At 39.7% G+C, this 19,595-nt stretch overlaps 1 protein-coding gene across 5 annotated transcripts in view; it reads left to right on the top strand.

The window, feature by feature from the left end:
• Positions 1–19,355, top strand: part of LOC148894483 (intraflagellar transport protein 54-like) — a 30,361-nt gene extending 11,006 nt beyond the window's left edge. For 3 of the 5 annotated variants that reach the window (XM_089002607.1, XM_089002606.1, XM_089002602.1), the window contains 3 exons: positions 812–888; positions 13,073–13,290; positions 14,193–16,099. In XM_089002607.1, the coding sequence (XP_088858733.1) occupies positions 812–888; positions 13,073–13,290; positions 14,193–14,355 (458 nt within the window). In that variant the 3' untranslated portion in view covers positions 14,356–16,099. Of the gene's footprint in view, positions 1–811; positions 889–13,072; positions 13,291–14,192; positions 16,100–16,851 lie in introns of those variants that run through there. The other 2 variants (XM_089002605.1, XM_089002604.1) reach the window with 2 other exon arrangements.
• The last annotated feature ends 240 nt before the right edge of the window (positions 19,356–19,595 follow it).

Below are 19,595 nucleotides of genomic sequence, written 5' to 3'. Positions count from 1 at the left end.
AAAATTGCTACCTAGATAATAATAATAATAATAATAATACATTTAATTTATAAGTGCCCCTCAAAACTCTCAAGGTCACCTGACAGTCACAGGACACGTTCTTCTGTGGGTGAGGTAGATAGCTAATAGATAGCCAGCTAGCTGGATAGATAGCTAATAGATGGCCAGTTAGCTGGATAGATAGCTAATAGATGGCCAGATAGCTGGATAGCTAGCTAATAGATGGCCAGCTGGCTGGATAGATAGCTAATAGATGGCCAGCTGGCTGGATAGATAGCTAATAGATGGCCAGCTTGCTGGATAGATAGCTAATAGATAGCCAGCTAGCTGTATAGATAGCTAATAGATGGCCAGCCAGTTGGATAGATAGCTAATAGATGGCCAGCCAGCTGGATAGATAGCTAATAGATAACCAGCCAGCTGGATAGATAGCTAATAGATAGCCAGCCAGCCTGATAGATAGCTAATACATAGCCAGCCATCTGGATACATAGCTAATAGATAGCCAACCAGCTGGATAGATAGATAACTAATAGATAGCCAGCCAGCTGGATAGATAGCTGATAGCCAGCCAGCTGGATAGATAGATAATAGCTAGCCAGCTAACTAGCTAATAGATATCTAATAGATAGCCAGCTAGCTAATGTAAGCCGAACCTGCAGAAGCTAAATATTTCAATATAAGTCTAAGATTTTTTTGGGGGGGTGTCAGAAAAGCTCATTTTCTGCTAGTGTTAAAAATAAAGAAACCTAAAAAAATCTGGAATCACATTCTGTGCCAAATGTCCAAATCAATATTTCCATACATGCAGGTGGTCTCGTTAAAAAGATCCTCGAGACCAAAAAAGACTTTGAACCGGCACCATCATCCTCCATGAAATCCAAAGAGGTACCGTATCATATTCACACCATTCCATTAATGTCCACCAGAGGGCAGCATTTAACCCATAAATTGTCTCACTGGAGGGCTTATTGATGACATGAATCCAAATTTTGTGGAGGAAAAAAAAATCTCCCAATGGTAATTGGGAGCTGCTTTGAAATGTGCCGTGCAACCCTGGTTATTATCACTGGGGGGGATGTAAACAAAAGCAGTGTCGACGTGCAATTACGCTGCCTTGAAACCACAAAAAATGTTTCCCCTTCACCCAAGTCGAAGGTCTAATATCCTGACAAGCAAGCGTGGCTTTGCACAGACCACACACACACACACACACACACACACACACACACACACACACACACACACACACACACACACACACACACACACACACACACACACACACACACACGTAAATCAAGATGTCTGGAGCAAAATAAATTCTGAGCTCGCTCAATATCTTCACGTAAGGCCCAAATAAAAACACTTTCTGTGCTAATTTAGCCTCCATTTCCCCGAATTGCCGTTGCTCTGTATATTTAATGCTCAAAATGGTGGATGGCAGGATGACTGATGATGTAACGCATAACTTATAAGGCATCGTTATGCAATAATAGCAGCAAAATGGGAAGGCTGAAATATACTTTTATAACTTAGCTGCTGTGAATTGTAAATATATCCACTGCGACACTCGATAAAGTGCTGGTCAGACCTCTGGCAATGTTTTGGCAGCATTTGCCTTTTGTCCATGTTAACACCATTACAGCTTCAGCTGTTGTTAAAGCGTGATATAAACCAATATTGTACTGTATTTTGTACATCCGCCCCCATTTCAAGCTCAGATAACTCCAGACCCATATAACTTAGGAATTAACTGTTTTTTTTCTGAAGAAGAGAGTCTAAGGTTTCTAACGCTGTATTAAATGTTTATGTCGTCCTAAAACTCAATATTCTGTGGGTACTGCAATTTAAGTGGAAATGACAAAAACCCTGGCACTGGAGTGGACACATTTTTGCACATTGTCTAGCAGTGAATGAGTTAATAATAATAATACAGTAAAGTCTCGTTATATCGATATTCGCGGAGTCAGAAAAAATGTCGATATAACCATACTGTCGATATATCCGTCCTGCGCCGAACTGCATGAAAAGGGGGTGGGGGCAATACGTAAATGGGGGATCTTTGATATGGCATGTAATTTTATCATTGGGTTCATGGATTGCAAATCGAGCATGCTTTTTGCACAATAAAATCAAATAAAAACGTCAAATAAAATCAAATAAAAACGTCTTTACACTTTTTTAATGACTATTTGCTTTCAAAAATGCAACAATGCAAAATCCTCACGTTGTTCTATTCACACAAAACCACGAACGCCAGCATGTACAAAAATGTGAAAAACAGTGATTGTTGCAAGCGATAAAGATATCAGAATACAACACAATTAAATACATGGATGGTTTTTTTTTTGTGCTCGCGTCAACAGGATAAACACGGAAGCTGGTCACGTGACAACGGGTTCGAGAGTGTCTGAATAGAATGGCTGAGCTGTGGCGTAACAGCAGCTCCTGTTTGTGATAACTGCTACGTTTTGTTATTAAAAAGACCGACTCGCTATAGCAGCGACTGTGCACATCATTTCCCGTGCTGAGGGGCATTACAGTATGTTTTAGTAATGAAAGACGTGAGCTCTGCTACGATTTTTTTTTAATTGTGACAGAAATACGGAAGCCGGTTACGTGACTGGGGGATCTTTAATACAGTATGGCATGTACAGTCATTTTCAAAATCATCACGCTTCAGCAGACAAAACAATAAACATTGTTGCAAAAAACGATTGCATTCATAAACGCTGTACATGTACATAACACTGCAACAGCGAAACTGCAATGCTTACATCTTCAGAATCAGAATCATCTTTATTGCCAAGTATGTAGAACACACAAGGAATTTGTTTCCGGTAGAACACGCTGCACTAGTATCGTTGTCAAAAAAAAACTGCTAAGTGGCACTATACAGTTCCATTTTGGCTACTGTTGAAAGAGTTCAAAGAGTTAATGGCTTGGGGGAAGAAGCTGTTTAAATGTCTGCTGGATTTGGTGCGCATGGATCGGTAGCGCCTGCCTGAGGGGAGTAGCTGGAAAAGGTGGTGGGCAGGGTGCGGAGGGTCCAGTAGGATTTTCCGCGCCCTAGTTTGGATTCTTGCAGTGTGCAAGTCCTCGAGAGTGAGTAGGGCGGTGCCAATGATTTTTTCCGCCGTCCTAACTGTCCGTTGAAGTCGGATTTTGTCCATTTTTGTGGCGGCCCCGAGCCAAACGGTGATGGAAGAACACAGGATGGATTCGATGACAGCCGTGTGTGTGTGTGGCTTATTACAGTATGCAATTTAAAAAAAATATTCAATCTTGTTCTGCTTCCTATTTTCACCTTTTAACACAAACGATTCAATCTTGTTTAACATTTCTAAAAAACCTAATGCATTTTCTCTGGATTCTAAGTAAGATTGTACGTCCGCAACACCTTGCAACGCTTGTGTCTTTGTTGGTTCTTCATCCTCATCATCCTCATCATTGTGGGAATCTTCTGGGGCATACTTGGCTTTAATTTCGTGTTGGATTCTCCTCAACAGCCACGATTGCCTTGTATTTCCTTCCGAGGTCACAATTCTTTCCTTTTGTTATGGTTGAAGACGGTAGCAAAATGGCGTCTGCTCCACTGCAAGACACGGGAGCTGGTTACGTGACCAAGTCGCGCGACCAAGTCACGCGACCAAGTCACGTGACCAAGTCGGCCAACGGCGCGGCCGATACAGATTTCGATAATGGTGGTACTGTGTTCACTCAACCCGGAAGTAACTCAAGTAGATAGAAAACACGCTAGCTAGCTAATATATAGCTAATAGATCACTAGCTAGATAGTCACCCAGCTAATAGATTGCTAGCTAGATAGCTAATAGATAGCAAAAAGATAGCCAGTTAATAGATAGCTGGCTCGATAGCCAGCCAGCGAGATAGCTAATAGATAGCAAATAGATAGATAGCTAGATAGCCCCCAGCGGTGCGACTCAAACGATCACCGTTAAAATCACGTCACACTAATCCAGTTTTTGAGCTCCTGTATTCAAATTGGCAAATTTATAAAGAAAAAATAAAGCCGAACACCCAGACTAGGATGTTTTAAATAAGTCTCTGTGTGAAATGGCGTCAGTCTTCCCCCGTTTGCGCCGGTCCACGTTGTGGAGGAGCATAGCAATGTAAACTGTCATCATTGAAGCCTTTCGCTTAGAGTACACGTTTTCTGCTAGTGTCGTCGTCGCTGATTTTTGTCCATCTGGGTGTATTATAAAAAAGGTTGCATCTATTTCGGAATCATTGGGAATGGCAGGTGAGCGTCTCTGTCAGCGTTATTTTTATTGTTGTTGCGCGCGTCAGAGTTTTGTCTGCGTTGCGGTCGCTGTAAGCCGCGTTGCTTGGGTGGTCTTCTGCATTGCTGTCTAGCCCACCCTTAACACCGATGAGCTGTTTTGGACTGTTGTTCATGTAGAGAATCTACACAGACACCCCACCCCCCCACGCACACCCACACATACGCCCAGATCACGGCTTCTCACATCAACCCTCATAATACACATCGCGAGCTACTGAGGAACGTTTTTTTTGTCATCTGAAGTTACCTTCCAACCAAACTTTCCTCAATTGTCCTAATTCATGCTTCTCCAAGTCAAAACACACCTCTTAGACTGCAGGTGTCCAAGTCAAGGCCAAATGTGGCCCGCTACATCATTTTATTTGACCCACAAAAGCAAATCAAACTTGTGAAATTCCATGCTCATCTAACGAGCTAGCTAGCTAGCGATCGAGCTAATTTGCGATTGCGCTAGCTAGCTAGCGATTGAGTTAGTGAGCTAACTAGTGAGCTAGCTTATGAGCTAGGTAGCAATCAAGCTACCTTGCGAGATAACTCGCGAGCTAGCTTGCGAGTGAACTAGTTTTCTCTTTCTATTCTGCTAGCTGGCTCATTCCTTACATCACACCGCCACATCATTTTATTTGGTCCGCGAAAGCAAATCAAAGTTGTGAAATCCCATGCTCATCTATCAAGCTAACGAGCTGGTGATCATGCTAGCTAGCTAGCGATCAAGCACTCCTGGCACTTGACATGCTGGATTTGCTTTCGCCAGCTAGCTCACAAGCTTGCTCAATTGCTAGCAATCTAGATGGATCACTCGCTAGCGATCGAGCTACCGATCATTCTAAAGTCCGAAACAAAATGTCAAATTGTCCCACGTAAACAGGTCTTTTTTACTCCAAATTTTTTACTCCAAATTTGTTGTGCAGTCTAGATGTAATATGTGCAGCTGATTAAAGATTCTAATGGCTTCCCTAAATTCATAACACCCCCTGACAGGAAACCGTAACGACGATGTAGCTCACCCGCGGCAAAAAAATGACTTTGGCACCCTTGTCTTAGACCAGGGGTGGGCGAACTTTTTGACTCGCGGGCCGCAATGGGTTCTAAAATTTCACAGAAGGGCCGGGCCAGGAGCATTTGGAGGGAGTGTTTGGATCGGAAATACTAAACCTAAAGAATTAAAGGACAACCGACGCCTCCGAACGAGTTATGTCCATAATTTATAAAATCACTTCAAATGACTTTGACTGGTTTTCGAGTTGATGACGATCCCCATGTGACGTCACGTTTGGACCACCCCTGATCGAGAAAGCGACACACAATGCATTTTGCGGTACTTTGTTTGGTCTGAAAACTTCGCGTTGATCCGTGTTGATGGCAAAATTAGAAGGAAAACACATAATGTGATGGTGAATCGTTGTGTGTTGCACAAAGACTATTTGATACTAGTTGACACAAATTCCCAGCAGACAAATCAGCCCATTTCCAACGGAGCTTGGGCGCCATCTTCTGCATTTTCTGGGTGCTACATTGCTGTCATTGACGGCTCAAATTGACATGGGAGGACTCCTTGAATCAATTGCAAACATTTATGCTTTCCTCTTCAGAACTATTTGAATCATATTCATAACTGGATGAGTAACAAGAAAGCATCTTCTCCGAATCTGAAGCCATTTTTTTGATTCTCGAGCAAGGCAAGACATCTTGGCGTGACGTCACGAACAAGGGGGTGGGACCTTCTGAAACTCGCCATTTCCGGATTCATTTTGAAGTCATTCTTATTGGTGTTTTTCATTTGACTAAAAATATCAGCCTGCGTGTTTTGGGTATTTTAGATGCTATAAAACGTTTTTCTGATGTCAGTAGGAAACAAAAAAAATGGTGCCGGTTGTCCTTTAAACGTAGTGTGTACAAACCTCATAGCACAGTAAGAACACTACAACCCAATTTATTAACTGTCTTTCAAATGTGAAACATATCCCTGATCAATTAATAAATTTGTCTCAAGGAATATGTAAGATATGGCATTTACAGACTATTTCGCAGATACTTGGAGGAGGAAATGGAAATAGATTATAATAACATATGCACTGTGATTTATCAAGATTGCGTCTGTTTTTAATAAGTTTTCATTAAAGGGGCAAAGTTAAAGAAATTAACATTTATTGAAAAATGGAATCACTTTCAACATTCAAAACATATTATTACACAACGAAATATTCAAGCTCAATAATACCTACTTGTGTTAAACTCCGCTAAATCATGGATGGATTGTCCTGACCGCGCGCTCTACAAACTCGCCACGGACACCCTCGCCTTCACGCGCAAATAGTACACGTGTACCGTCGCCGAGGACACAGACATAGGCTACCTGCAGTTGAAATTTGCATACTCGGCACGGCAGCCAATCAGAAGCCTGCTTCTTTCTTCCGGACTTTCGCAAGCGTTATAAACTCGTGCAATGGCATGTCATTTTCCAAAATAGATGCACAGAACCTCAGCCCAGAAGATAAATTCAAAAGAAGCTAACAACATGTGTGACGCTAAAAAAACGTAAATTTATATCAAACCGTGACTGTAAAGTGTACGTGAGAGTTATGAAAGGGGCTTAGTGGCTTGTAGCTAGCAATGCAAACATTGCATTGTGGTCCATGGTGACAAATGACTACTGCAGCGCAATCTGCAGTCTTGGACATTTACCGTAAATTAAGCAAAGTAACATTTGTGGTAGGTACAGCCTTAATTAATATAACAAATTTAATACTTTGTGTAGGTGTGTTTCAAGTTGTGAAAAACGGGGCAGGCAACTTTTCAGAGTTGTCTGCCCTTTTGTCCGCTACCTTTTTGTCATGAGTTTCAGACACTGTTTTTACTATAATTTGGACAAGTTTGGCGGGCCGGTTTAAAAAGCCTAACGGGCCATATGTGGCCCGCGGGCCGTAGTTTGCCCATCCCTGTCTTAGACCATCCAAAGATAGAACGGCAGCAGGTATGCCCACTCGCCGGTTACGTCGCGGCCCCGCCCAGCTCGCCCGCCCTACCTCGTCAGCCGCGTCAAGAACTCAAATGACTTCCTTCCTGACATGAAAGTGCACCATGGTCACTTTTAATGGACTCGTTCTATTATTATTTTTCCTCGCGTAATCACGGCGGCCGAAAAACGTAAATATTGAACTTTCCCATTCCGTGTTGTGCGTCGGGTTTGAAATTTCAGCCGACGCAGTTCATCAAACCGACCCCCGGATGGCAGAAACGCTGACGTTTGTGTGTTTAATTAAAATGTAGTCCACATTGTACCTTTTGTACTAATTGAATTTCACCAGTGCAAACACATACATGACATTTTTTTGCAAACTTGGGGCAGCTGGCCGAGCCTTGACCCTGTTAGCCGCTTTGTATATTTATTCAAAATACTTCTTTTATTGACATAAAATGTACTCCTGGCAACCAGCTGCGCTTTGCCAAGAATGTGGCGTACTTTTATTCTTTTTTTTTTTTAACTCGCTCTCAAATTCAACTTGATGAAGGTTTGCAACATATCAATAAACTCCGCGGCGCAGAAGTGGAAGGCTGTTGAATGACCGCCGCAGAGGGGCTGGGATACACTTTGGACTTGTTGAGAAAACAAATATTCTGCTCTGTAACACCTTTTTTTAAATGTAGGGGGCGGACATTTTTTATGAATTTAGGGTGCACAAAAGGAAATGAACTCGATGTTCAATTCATCAAACGATTTCTTTTGACCGTCGAGACGCGATTCGACCGCACGCTACATGCCGGGTTTCTTTCACTTGTCAAACATGAACCCGTTCACTGCCATTCCCAAGCTAGCGATCATGCTATCTAGCTTGCGAGCGAACTATAATAATAATAATAATACATTTCATTTATAAGCGCCTTTCATAACTCTCAAGTTCACTTTACAGTCACAGGATATGTTTTTCTGCGGGGGAGCAGCGGCAGCCACACCCGCCAGCGTTCACTCAACCTGGAAGTAACTCAAATAGATAGAAAGCCTGCTAGCCAATCGATAGCCAACAGATACCTAGCTAGATAGCCAGCCAGCTAGATAGTGATTAGATGGCTAGCTAGGTAGCTAGCCAGCCAGAATGTCTAGCTAGCCAGCCAGATAGCTAGTAGATAGCAAATAGCTAGCAAATGATAATAATAAAACTAATAATAATAATAATAATAATAATACATTTAATTTATAAGCACCTTTCAAAACTCTCAAGGTCACTTTACAGTCACAGGATAAGTTTTTCGACTGCAATATAATCTAATGGTAGTCCAGGGGCATACTAGTAACTAGTTCTCTTTCTTTTTGCGAATTGATCTATTTAGGCCCTATTACATAGCCACGGGGTACCCCAAAATCCCCCAAAATCCTTCTTTCCACTGTCAAGTGTCCTTGAGAGATTTGAAAGGGGCTTCTGAATATGTATTATTATTATTATTATTATTTATTATTATAAAATTTTCACAATCACAGATGGGCGGAAACCTTGTGTGCTCAAATACGGTCAATTTCCTATTTTTTTAACTCATTCACTGGCAGACGATGTGCAAAAATGTGTCCACTCCAGTGCTAGGGTTTTTGTCATTGTCACTCGGATTCCAGGACCCACAGAATATTGAGTTTTAGGAGTTCATAAACATTCAATACAGCGTTAGGACTGTATCAACATTCAATGCAGTGTAAGAAACTTTAGACACTCTTCTTTCATCAGAAAAAAATCATTAATTCCTAAGTTATATGGGTCTGGAGTTATCAACTGAGCTTGAAATGGGGGCGGCTGTCCAAAATCAATGTAATACATACATATTGGTTAATATAGCACTTTCACAACAGCTGGAGCTATAACAAAGCGCTAACGTGGGAAAAAAGGGAAATGCTGCTAGCTCGTGGAAGGGAAAAAAACATTGCTAGAGGTCTTACCAGCGCTTCATCTGCACCCTAGCAAAAAACAAACAAATTCGGCAATGTCGTCATATTTTCAATTCCCGAATAAATTTGTGAATGAGTTAATCATTTTGTGGCAGTTTTTGGGACATTTTAAAGGACAACCAACGTCTCTGGACAAGTTGTGTCCATAATTTGTAAAATGGCTTCAAATGACTTCTACTGAGCGTATTTTACAAAGATTCCAACGCATTTAGCTATATTTTACGTTTTAAGACTCGTGCTGAATATTCCGGAAGTGTTGTTTTTGAGTTGGTGACGAGTCCGTACGTGACGTCACTGAAGGAACGCCCCTGACCAAAAAAAAAAAGACACATTGTAGCAATACTTGTTTGATCTGAAAACCTCGTGTTGCACCAGAAAGAGCCATAAGAGGGCGTCCAAGCTCCATGTAAAGAAATTGATCAGCCAGCTGATTAATTCCTCACAGGAGCTCGGCGACCATTTTCTGCCTCTTTTTGGGTGAGACATTTCCCCACAATGTTGCCTCAAAATGGCATGGAATAAATTCTGTAATCGATTGCAAACATGTATGCTTTCCTCTTCAGAACTATTTGAATCATATTCATAACCGGATGTGTAACAAGAAAGCATATTCTCCGAATCTGAAGCCATTGTTTTAATTCTCCAGCAATTCAAGACGTCTTGGCGTGATGTCACGAACTGTGGGCGGGACTTTCTGAAAATGCCCAATTCGCAGTCCAATTTTTTGCAGATTTTGGACTCTTTATGTCATTTTCAATGGTGTTTTGCATTTGAATAAAAATATCATACTGCGTGTTTTGGGTATTTTAGATGCTCTAAAACGTTTTTCTGATGTCAGTTAGGAAACAAAAAAGTGACGTCGGTTGTCCTTTAAGTCATTTTTATTGGTGTTTTGCATTTGACTAAAAATATCAGCCTGCGTGTTTTGGGTATTTTAGATGCTATAAAACGTTTTTCTGATGTCAGTTAGGAAACAAAAAAATGTTGTCGGTTGTCCTTTAAGGGTGGATGCAAACCCAACTGAAATTTTTGAAAAGAGCCTCTGTTTTTCTATACGTGCCCCTTTGGAGAAAAACCCGAAGGCAACCCCGATGTAGACCTGGAGTGACCTTGATCTGGGCCAAAACTTCTGAAGTCAAGTTGACGTTTTTGTCACTCTTGTTAGTGAAAGTGAGAGAGAGGTCAACGTGTGCCAGCAAAAAAAAATGAAAAAACAAAACAAAAAAAAAAAAAAACGCGGACCTGGCTATCGTCTGCGCTACGCAGACCAAAACCAAAAAAAGCCTGACGGAACCGCAGTATTTGTGTAGCTGCAGGCTTCTCATCACCTGCCGCAAAAGCCACCCACCTCGTAGGTGGACTGCGAAGTTCGGGGCTTTTTCAACTCACCCCCCACAAAACTAAAAAAAACTCACAAGTTTCACGTCCATTCCATTTTTTTGTCCCGAATACAAGTCACGCGTCCACCTTGAAAGGCGGACAAAGTGTGTCAGCTGTTACTCAATCCTGTAGTAAAACAAGACCGCCGCCACAGCTCGTTACGAAACTAAACAAAGACTCCCTGAGCGCAGGCGGGGGCGCACGTGTGTGTATGTGTGTGCGTGTGTGTGTGTGTCTGCGCAAATGAGTGTTTATGTCTGCCTGGACGTGTGCGTCTGGCTTCTCATCACACACACACACACTTTGGCCAAGCCCAGCTGAGCAAACATCCTCAGATGTGTAAAGAAAGGCAACTCGACTTCTAACCCCACCCCAACAGAGCGACCCCGCCCACTTGGCTAATCGGCATCCCAAAGGCCGCTTCCCTCTGCTTCTTTGCCCAAAATAATTTGGCAAACCGGGTGATATGTACTCAGGTATTTTGAACTCATTCAATGCCATTCACGAATTTATTCGGGAATTGAAAATATGTCATAGGGCGCCATTCCCGAATTTGTTCAGGAATTTGTTTTTTCTTCTTTGGGTGCTGATAAAGTGCTGGCCAGACCTCTGGCAATGTTTTCCTTTCCAGAAGGGGGCTGCATTTCTTTTTTGACATGTTACTGCTTTGTTACAGCTTCAGCTGTTGCTAAAGCGCTATATGAATCAATATGTATGTACAGGTATTGCCTTCTGCCCCCATTTCAAGATCATATAACTCCAGACCCACATCATTTAGGTATTAACTATTTTCTGATGAAAGAAGATATTCTAAGGTTTCTAACGTTGGATGGAATGTTTATGTCGTCCTAAAAGTCAATATTCTGTGGGTCCTGGAATTCGAGTAACAATGACAATAACCCTGGCACTGGAGTGGACACATTTTTGCGTCTTGAGTCAATACACTTTTTTGTAACAGTTGAACAGACATCACTGTTCTTTTTTTGATTGTTGCCATTTTAGAATTTTTTTTTTTAATGTAGAAAATCAGCGTTTAATTTTATTTTTAAATTGCCATTTCAGATTTTTTTATGTAGAAAATTGCCATTTTAGATTTCTTTAATGTGGACAATCGCCATTTTAGAATTTCTTTATGGTAGAAAATCACCATTTTAGATTTTTTTTTTATTTAGAAAATCACAATTTTTGAATGTTTTTTTAATGTAGACAATCACCATTTTTAAATGTTTTTTTTTAATATAGACAATCACTATTTTAGATTATTTAAAGTAGAAAATCACCAATTTAACATTTTTTAAAGTTAAAAAATCACCATTTTTGAATGTTTTTTCATTGAGAAAATCACAGTTTTTGAATATTCTTTTTTAATTTAGAAAATCTCAATTTTTGAATATTTCTTTAAATGTAGAAAATATCCATATTTTTTTAATTTAGGAAATCGCCATTTTGCAATTTTTTTACATTTACAAAAATATTCTTTTAGAATTTAGCAAATCACAATTTTCGAATTGCATTTAATTTAGTTTATCACAATTTTTAAACATTTTTTTAATTTAGAAAATCACAGTTTCAGATTTTTTTAAATCTAGAAAATAGAAATAGAAAATTGTTAAATGTAGAAAATATCCATTTTAGATTTTTTTTAATGTGGAAAATTGCCATTTTAGATTTTTTTTTAATTTAGAAAATCAACATTTTTGATTATTTTTTTAATTTAGAAAATTGCCGCTTTAGAATTTCATTTAATCCAGAAAATCCCCATTTTTTTAATATTTTTAAATGTAGAAAATATCGACTTTAGATCTTTTTTTAATATTGAAAATCACAATTTTTGAATTTTTTTGGGGGGGAAATCACCATTTATTTTTAACATTTTTAAAAAAAAATATTTTTTTATTTTAATTTTTTTTAATATTATTTTGTTTTTATTTTTTTTCGGAAATCACCATTTAAGATTTTTTTTCAAATGTATAAAATCGCCATTTTTGAATATTTATTTTGAATTTAGCAAATCACCATTTCATTTTTTTTAAATGAAGAAAATCACCATTTTAGGTTTTTTTTTTAAAAATCGCAATTTTTGATTTTTTTTTAATATAGAAATTCCCCATTTTCAAAAATTGGGGGGCTGATTCAGTCAAGGACTCCTCTACTAATTTGCTGTTCCTAATTCAACCTCTAGATGGCACCACTTAGCACAAACAGCTAACAGCGCTACTGCCCAATGTATTCATTCTACATGCGGGGCCAGACAATATTGATTTTATGACGGAGGCTGCGGGCCGGATCAAAACTAACCACTGGCCGCATTTGACTTAATAATGCCTCTGCATTATCTGACGCAATTGTCTCTTGATGTCATTTTGCAGGTCGCATAGTCACTAGAAATGAAATCCATTCAACAAAGACCAAAAATCTCAACCTCTATTTCGCATCCTCTTTTTATTCAGAAGTTGGCATCGGGGGAAGCCTGGAGGAAAGAGCAAGATTTGGTGGCGCGGGAGGTGGAGCGTCTGCGCGCCTCCATCCAGTCTGTGTGCCAAAGCGCCCTGCCCTTGGGCAAGATCATGGACTACGTTCAAGAGGACATCGACGCCATGCAGGCCGAGCTGCAAAGTTGGCGCAAGGAAAACAAGGAGCATGCGCAGGCTTTGCTGCACGAGCAAAAGTCAGGCCATTTTATTTGTAAATACAGTGATACCTTGGCTTCCGAACTTAATTGGTTCCCAGACAGAGTGTGTAAGGCGAATAGTGTGTATCCCAAAAATTAATTTCCCATAGGAAACCATTAAAATGAAAATAATCCGTTCCCAGGTCCCCATAAAGCATAATTTTCTACTTTCTAATTTTTTAAGCCTTAAAACTACACAAAATATACCTTCTTTTATGTACAATAAATGTGCTATGGTATTATAATTAAAGAAATAAACTGTACTATATAATAAAGTCGTTTTATTTACCTTTGTGATGGTCGTTGATGGCTTGATGGAATGGAGTGGCCGGTTTCCTCAGCATTAAACACTTGATTAGGAATGTAACCTTCTTCTTTCACCATCTTGAGGAATGATCCCTTGTAGGTGCTTTCTCTGTGATAATTTCATCTACTTCCTCATCAATTGTGTTCTGTTTAGGTGGGTTGATAGCTTTTTGCATCAAGTGTACAGATGGCTTGTGCGGGTTGTTTGTGGATTGATGGAATATTTTAACCTTGCAGTCTACACTCTGCCTTTGAACTATCAAAGTTGAAACTCTATCACTGTCGTCTGCCTGTCTCTTTCATGTTTAAACCACCTCCCCTTACTGCTGCGTTCTTAACCAATCATGTGGCTTTAACCGAATACTGGGGGCAGGGAATAGAGGACAAAAACAATCGGCTGCCATTTTGTTGTTAGAAGAATGGGCTCATTCGCAGCTCCTTGTACGAAAAAAGTTTGTATGCCAAGGTAAAGTTCGTATGCCAAGGTAAATTTTTCATAAATGTAACGTTCGTAAACCGAGGTATCACTGTATTCTCCCAAGGTGCTTGTTACATGCCATTCATTTATTTTTATTTTTTTTTTTTTTTGACAGAGCGACAGACTGGGCGTTAGAACCTCTCAAGGCTGAACTTTACGAACTGGACCAGATGATCAAAGATTACCAGGACAAAATTTGCGCAATGAGGTCCAATATACTGAGAAATGAAGAAAAGATTCAGAAGAAGTTGACTGGAATCATCTCCTCTTCTACTTGAAGTGAGATTTAATTTTTCACCGTCTTTGACAAAAACGTCACATTCGACCAACCCGTCGCGGTTTTCGGACGTTTCCCTCCGTTTTCTTGTGAAGTTGAAAAGTCACATATACAAGACATATCATGGTAGTACCGCCGCTGACCTGTAAGGGCCAGTGTAGCGTAGCGCTACAGCCTCATTGACATTGCTGGAAAATATGCATAAGTAAAAAAATAAATATTCTGTTTCAAGAGGTTAAGCTATCAGTTAGCTTACTGAATGACCATGTTATGTGTGGTCAATGCCCGCCAGAATCCGAAAACGAAGATACGAAATGATTTAACGCTCACACACACACACGGAATCCAACGAATGAATTATTGGATTGCTAGCTAGCTAGCCAGATCACTAATAGACAGCAAATAGATAGCTAGCTAGGTAGCCAGCTAGGTAATGTGTTTATTTATTTTGGTTGTCATTTTTCAGAGTTAGAACCATGAAAAAAACCCACCAAAATAGTCTGTGATGATTGCCAACGCGTTGTTCTATTCACGTCGTCGTGGTTACCTGTTCGGGGATAACACAAATGCGCATGTTACGGATGTTCCTTTATTTGTCTCGCAGTGGAGGAATTTACATATCACAGCAGAAAAGTTATGAAAGGAAGAGGGAAGGAAAGAAAGAAGTAGAAAACTGAACACAGGAGCGGCTGGAAAGGCAGCTACTCTCGCGGCGCCATCTTGAAGTAAAAAAAACAACAAAAAAGAAATAACAAATAATATGACAACACAAAGACAGAGAGTCATTCATTCTTCAGCACTTGCCGTACCCTCATTGTGACATGAAGCAGTTCTAGATGAAAGAGGAGAGGATCAAAGTGTCCTTTTCAGCAGTGGATCAGGGATGTCATGGTGGAATATGTACGTCTCCTACAAGCTAAATGTTGAAAGCAAATACGCAGCTGGAGCGTCCATTGGCCAAAAGCGATTGTCTCACAAATCCTGTCCCACATAAATCTGCTTCAATTCCAAGCCGCGACATTCTATTAGTTATTTTTAATTATCTATTTTCTTTTTTCTTTTGTTTAATTTTTTTATGTCCACTATCGATCATTTGAACTAGCAGCCGCAAATATTTTTTTGCGCGCGATTTTGGCTGCCTTTACAGCTGCTCCCAGAAATTTTTAGAAGATCAAAATAGCTTGCCTAGCTTTTACGAAATGTCCCGTTACATACAGTGCCTTGCAAAAGTATTCGGCCCCCTTGAATCTTGCAACCTTTCGCCACATTTCAGGCATCAAACATAAATACAGTAAAGTCTCGTTATATCGATATCGGATATATCGATAGTCCCGGTTATATCGATACTATTTCTATGCACGCACGGAGAAAATTACATGCAAACAGGGTCGGATATATCGATAGTCCCGGTTATATCGATATTTTTTCGGACTCCCTTGAATATCGATATAACGAGACTTTACTGTATATGAAATGTATTTTTTTATGTCAAGAATCAACCAGAACTGGGACACAATCGTGAAGTGAACAACATTTATTGGATAATTTAAACAACATTGGATCATTCAGATATCCTCACTGAACTTCTGGAGTAAGTTTGCTGCACTGAAAGTAAATGGGCCGAATAATATTGCACGCCCCACTTTTCAGTTTTTTATTTGTTAAAAAAGCTTAAATTATCCAATAACCTTTGTTCCACTTCATGATTGTGTCCCACTTGTTGATTCTTGACAAAAAAAATAAAATTTTATATATTTTTGCGGTGTTTGAAATAACGTCTGCCCGGAGGCCCAGGGGGTACAACTTTTGCGTCAGGCGTACAACTTTCAAAACGTCTCGGCCTGGGAGGCCGACAACTTCTTCAAAAAAAGAAAGATTATTTTCAAATCAAATGTTTTTTTCAATAAAGCAAAAGTTACAAGCAAACCGCTACAAGCCACGTGGACTCATCTTTCTAAGCGCCTTTCAAAACTCTCAAGTACACTTTACAGTCACGGTATAGTCCGAAGCACTGAAGCAACCAACGTTCGTTTGGCAATTTGCATACTCGGATCGGCAGCCAATCAGAAGCCTGTTTCGTGCTATACCGTGACTGTAAAGTGTACTTGAGAGTTTTGAAAGGCGCTTAGATAGCGGAGTGCACGTGGCTTTAAAGGACAACCGATGCCACCGGACAAGTTGTGTCCATAATTTGTAAAATCACTGACTTCTACTGAGCGTAGTTTACAAAGATTCCATGGCACATAGCTATATTTTACGTTTTAAGACTCACGCTAAATATTCCGGAAGTCTTGTTTTCGAGTTGATGACGATGCCTGACGTGACATCACGTCTGGAACGACCCTGACCGAGAAAACGACACAATGCTTTTTGGGTACTTTGGTCTGAAAATGTGTTGATGGCGAAATTAGAAGGAAAAGACATGAATAACGCGATGGTGAATCGTTGTGTGTTGCACCAAGACTACTATTTGATACTAGTTGACACAAATTACCAGCAGACAAATCAGCCCATTTCCAACGGAGCTTGGGCGCCATTTTGTGCATTTTCTGGGACGCTACATTGGAGTCCTGACGGCTCGAATTGATACGGTAGGACTTCTTTAATCGATTGCAAACATTTATGCTTTCCTCTTCAGAACTATTTGAATCATATTCATAACTGGATGAGTAACAAGAAAGCATCTTCTCCGAATCTGAAGCCATTGTTTTGATTCTCGAGCAAGGCAAGACGTCCTGGCGTGACGTCACAAAGAAAGGGGCCGGGACCTTCTGAAACTGAAACTTTATGAGGTCGTTTTTGAAGTAGTTTTGGGAAACTTTAAGTGATTTTTATCGGTGTTTTGCATTTGACTAAAAATATCAGTATTGGGTATTTTAGATGCTATAAAACGTTTTTCTGATGTCAGTTAGGAAACAAAAAAATGGTGTTGGTTTCCTTTAAGCAGACAACGCAACGCAAACATTGCATTGTGCAACATGACGACAAACGACAACTGGAGCAAAACTTCAGCAAGGGATATTTACCATAAATTAAAGGACAACCGACGTCTCTGGACAAGTTGTGTCCATAATTTGCAAAATCGCTTCAAATGACTTCTACCGAGTGTATTTTACAAAGATTCCATCGCATATAGCTATATTTTACGTTTTAAGACTCGCGCTGAATATTCAGGAAGTCGTGTTTTTCTGCCTCTTTTTGGGTGAGACATTTCCCCACAATGTTGCCTCAAAATGGCATGGAATAAATTCTGTCATCGATTGCAAACATTTATACTTTCCTCTTCAAAACTATTTGAATCATATTCATAACTGGATGCGTAACAAGAAAGCGTATTCTCCGAATCTGAAGCCATTGTTTTGATTCTCCAGCAATGCAAGACGTCTTGGCGTGATGTTACAAATTGGGGGTGGGACTTTCTGAAAATGCCCAATTCGCAGCTCAATTTTTTTGCAGATTTTGGACACTTTAAATCATTTTAATTGGTGTTTTGCATTTTAATAAAAATATCACCATATCATCATTTTGGGTATTTTAGATGCTATAAAATGTCTTTCTGATGTCAGTTAGGAAACAAAAAAGTGATGTTTGAAGCCTGAAATGTGTCTAAAGGTTCAAGGGGGCCGAAGTGCCTTTTACAAGGCAATGTATAATCTTCATGTTAAAATCTATTTAAAAAAATTATCTTCTGTTCCACACATTTTTTTTCCTCAGCGATATTTACGTTATGTTCATGTCGGGTTTTTGCCGGTTCACTTTTCAGGCACAGTTGCACTTTGATGTGTGTAAATAGTAAAAGTAGAGTTTTGAACACGTGTACACGTTTTATTTTTTAAAAACGCAGTCTTGGAGTCTATGTTTTATCAATTTCTGTCCTTCGAAATATGTCATTTATATTTTCAAAATGTTAATTTTTATTCTCATAACACACTTTTGTTCGGTCATAAATTCAATCTCCATCGAGTTGGTGGTAGAAACAATAGCGAGTCTATCGCGAAGAAAATGAAGCTGTATATTATGTACATGTGAAGATTGTACTTTAGCTCACATTATTTTGTTTTTTTTGTAGTGAAGTACAACAATAAAATATCGGACTGGTTTTCAAGCCGCCCTTAGAATTGTTGATTTCCTCAGAACAAGCCGCAAAACATCTGCTGCCACGCACACAAAAAAACGGGAGTCAAACACCACTTGAGTGACTTTTTCAAGCACATCCTCCTAACCTGCGGGTCCAAACATTGAAGTCAACGTCTGTCCACCTGCTCTGAGTTAAACGGGGCTCATAGTGAATGACCCGTCCACCCCCCAAAAAAAGTTCATTTAGCTTTTTGGTCATCCACAGTGCTTCAGGTTGCTAATGAGCGACGACGTCTTTCAGTGCATCTGGTCTCCAGTAAAGCAGCCCCGCTAATCCTTGAAGCGTTTATCTTGACTTCCACTTGGGTGTCCGGCTCTTCAAAGTAAAAGCCTCCTTTGTGGGTGTGATTAGCTGCAGATTGAACAACTGCTACGGGGAAGTCATCAGGGAAGTCAGCGGGGAAGTTGCTTTTCTGTGGGTACTGTTTTCCACCCACATCTATACAGTATATAAGTATATCTATCTATCTATCTATCTATCTATCTATCTATCTATCTATCTATCTATCTATCTATCTATCTATCTATCTATCTATCTATCTATCTATCTGTCTGTCTGTCTGTCTGTCTGTCTGTCTGTCTGTCTGTCTGTCTGTCTGTCTCTATCTATCTATCTGTCTGTCTGTCTGTCTCTATCTATCTATCTATCTATCTATCTATCTATCTATCTATCTATCTATCTATCTATCTATCTATCTATCTGTCTGTCTGTCTGTCTGTCTGTCTGTCTGTCTGTCTGTCTCTATCTATCTATCTATCTATCTATCTATCTATCTATCTATCTATCTATCTATCTATCTATCTATCTATCTATCTATCTATCTATCTATCTATCTATCTATCTATCTATCTATCTATCTATCTATCTATCTATCTATCTATCTATCTATCTATCTATCTATCTATCTATCTATCTATCTATCTATCTATCTATCTATCTATCTATCTATCTATCTATCTATCTATCTATCTAGTGTGTGTGTGTGTGTGTGTGTGAAAACGGGACTTTTTACTTCAATGCAAATATTTTAAGTCGGCGCTGAATCAGGACTCCAGTTCCTTTTCTCCAACTCATCCAAAAGCATCGAGACGTTTGTGTGCTTG

Source organism: Hippocampus bargibanti, linkage group LG08 (assembly GCF_051943395.1).
Source record: "Hippocampus bargibanti isolate YZ-2025 linkage group LG08, ASM5194339v1, whole genome shotgun sequence".
Taxonomy (NCBI): domain Eukaryota; kingdom Metazoa; phylum Chordata; class Actinopteri; order Syngnathiformes; family Syngnathidae; genus Hippocampus; species Hippocampus bargibanti.
This window is presented reverse-complemented; position numbering and strand designations above follow the sequence as displayed.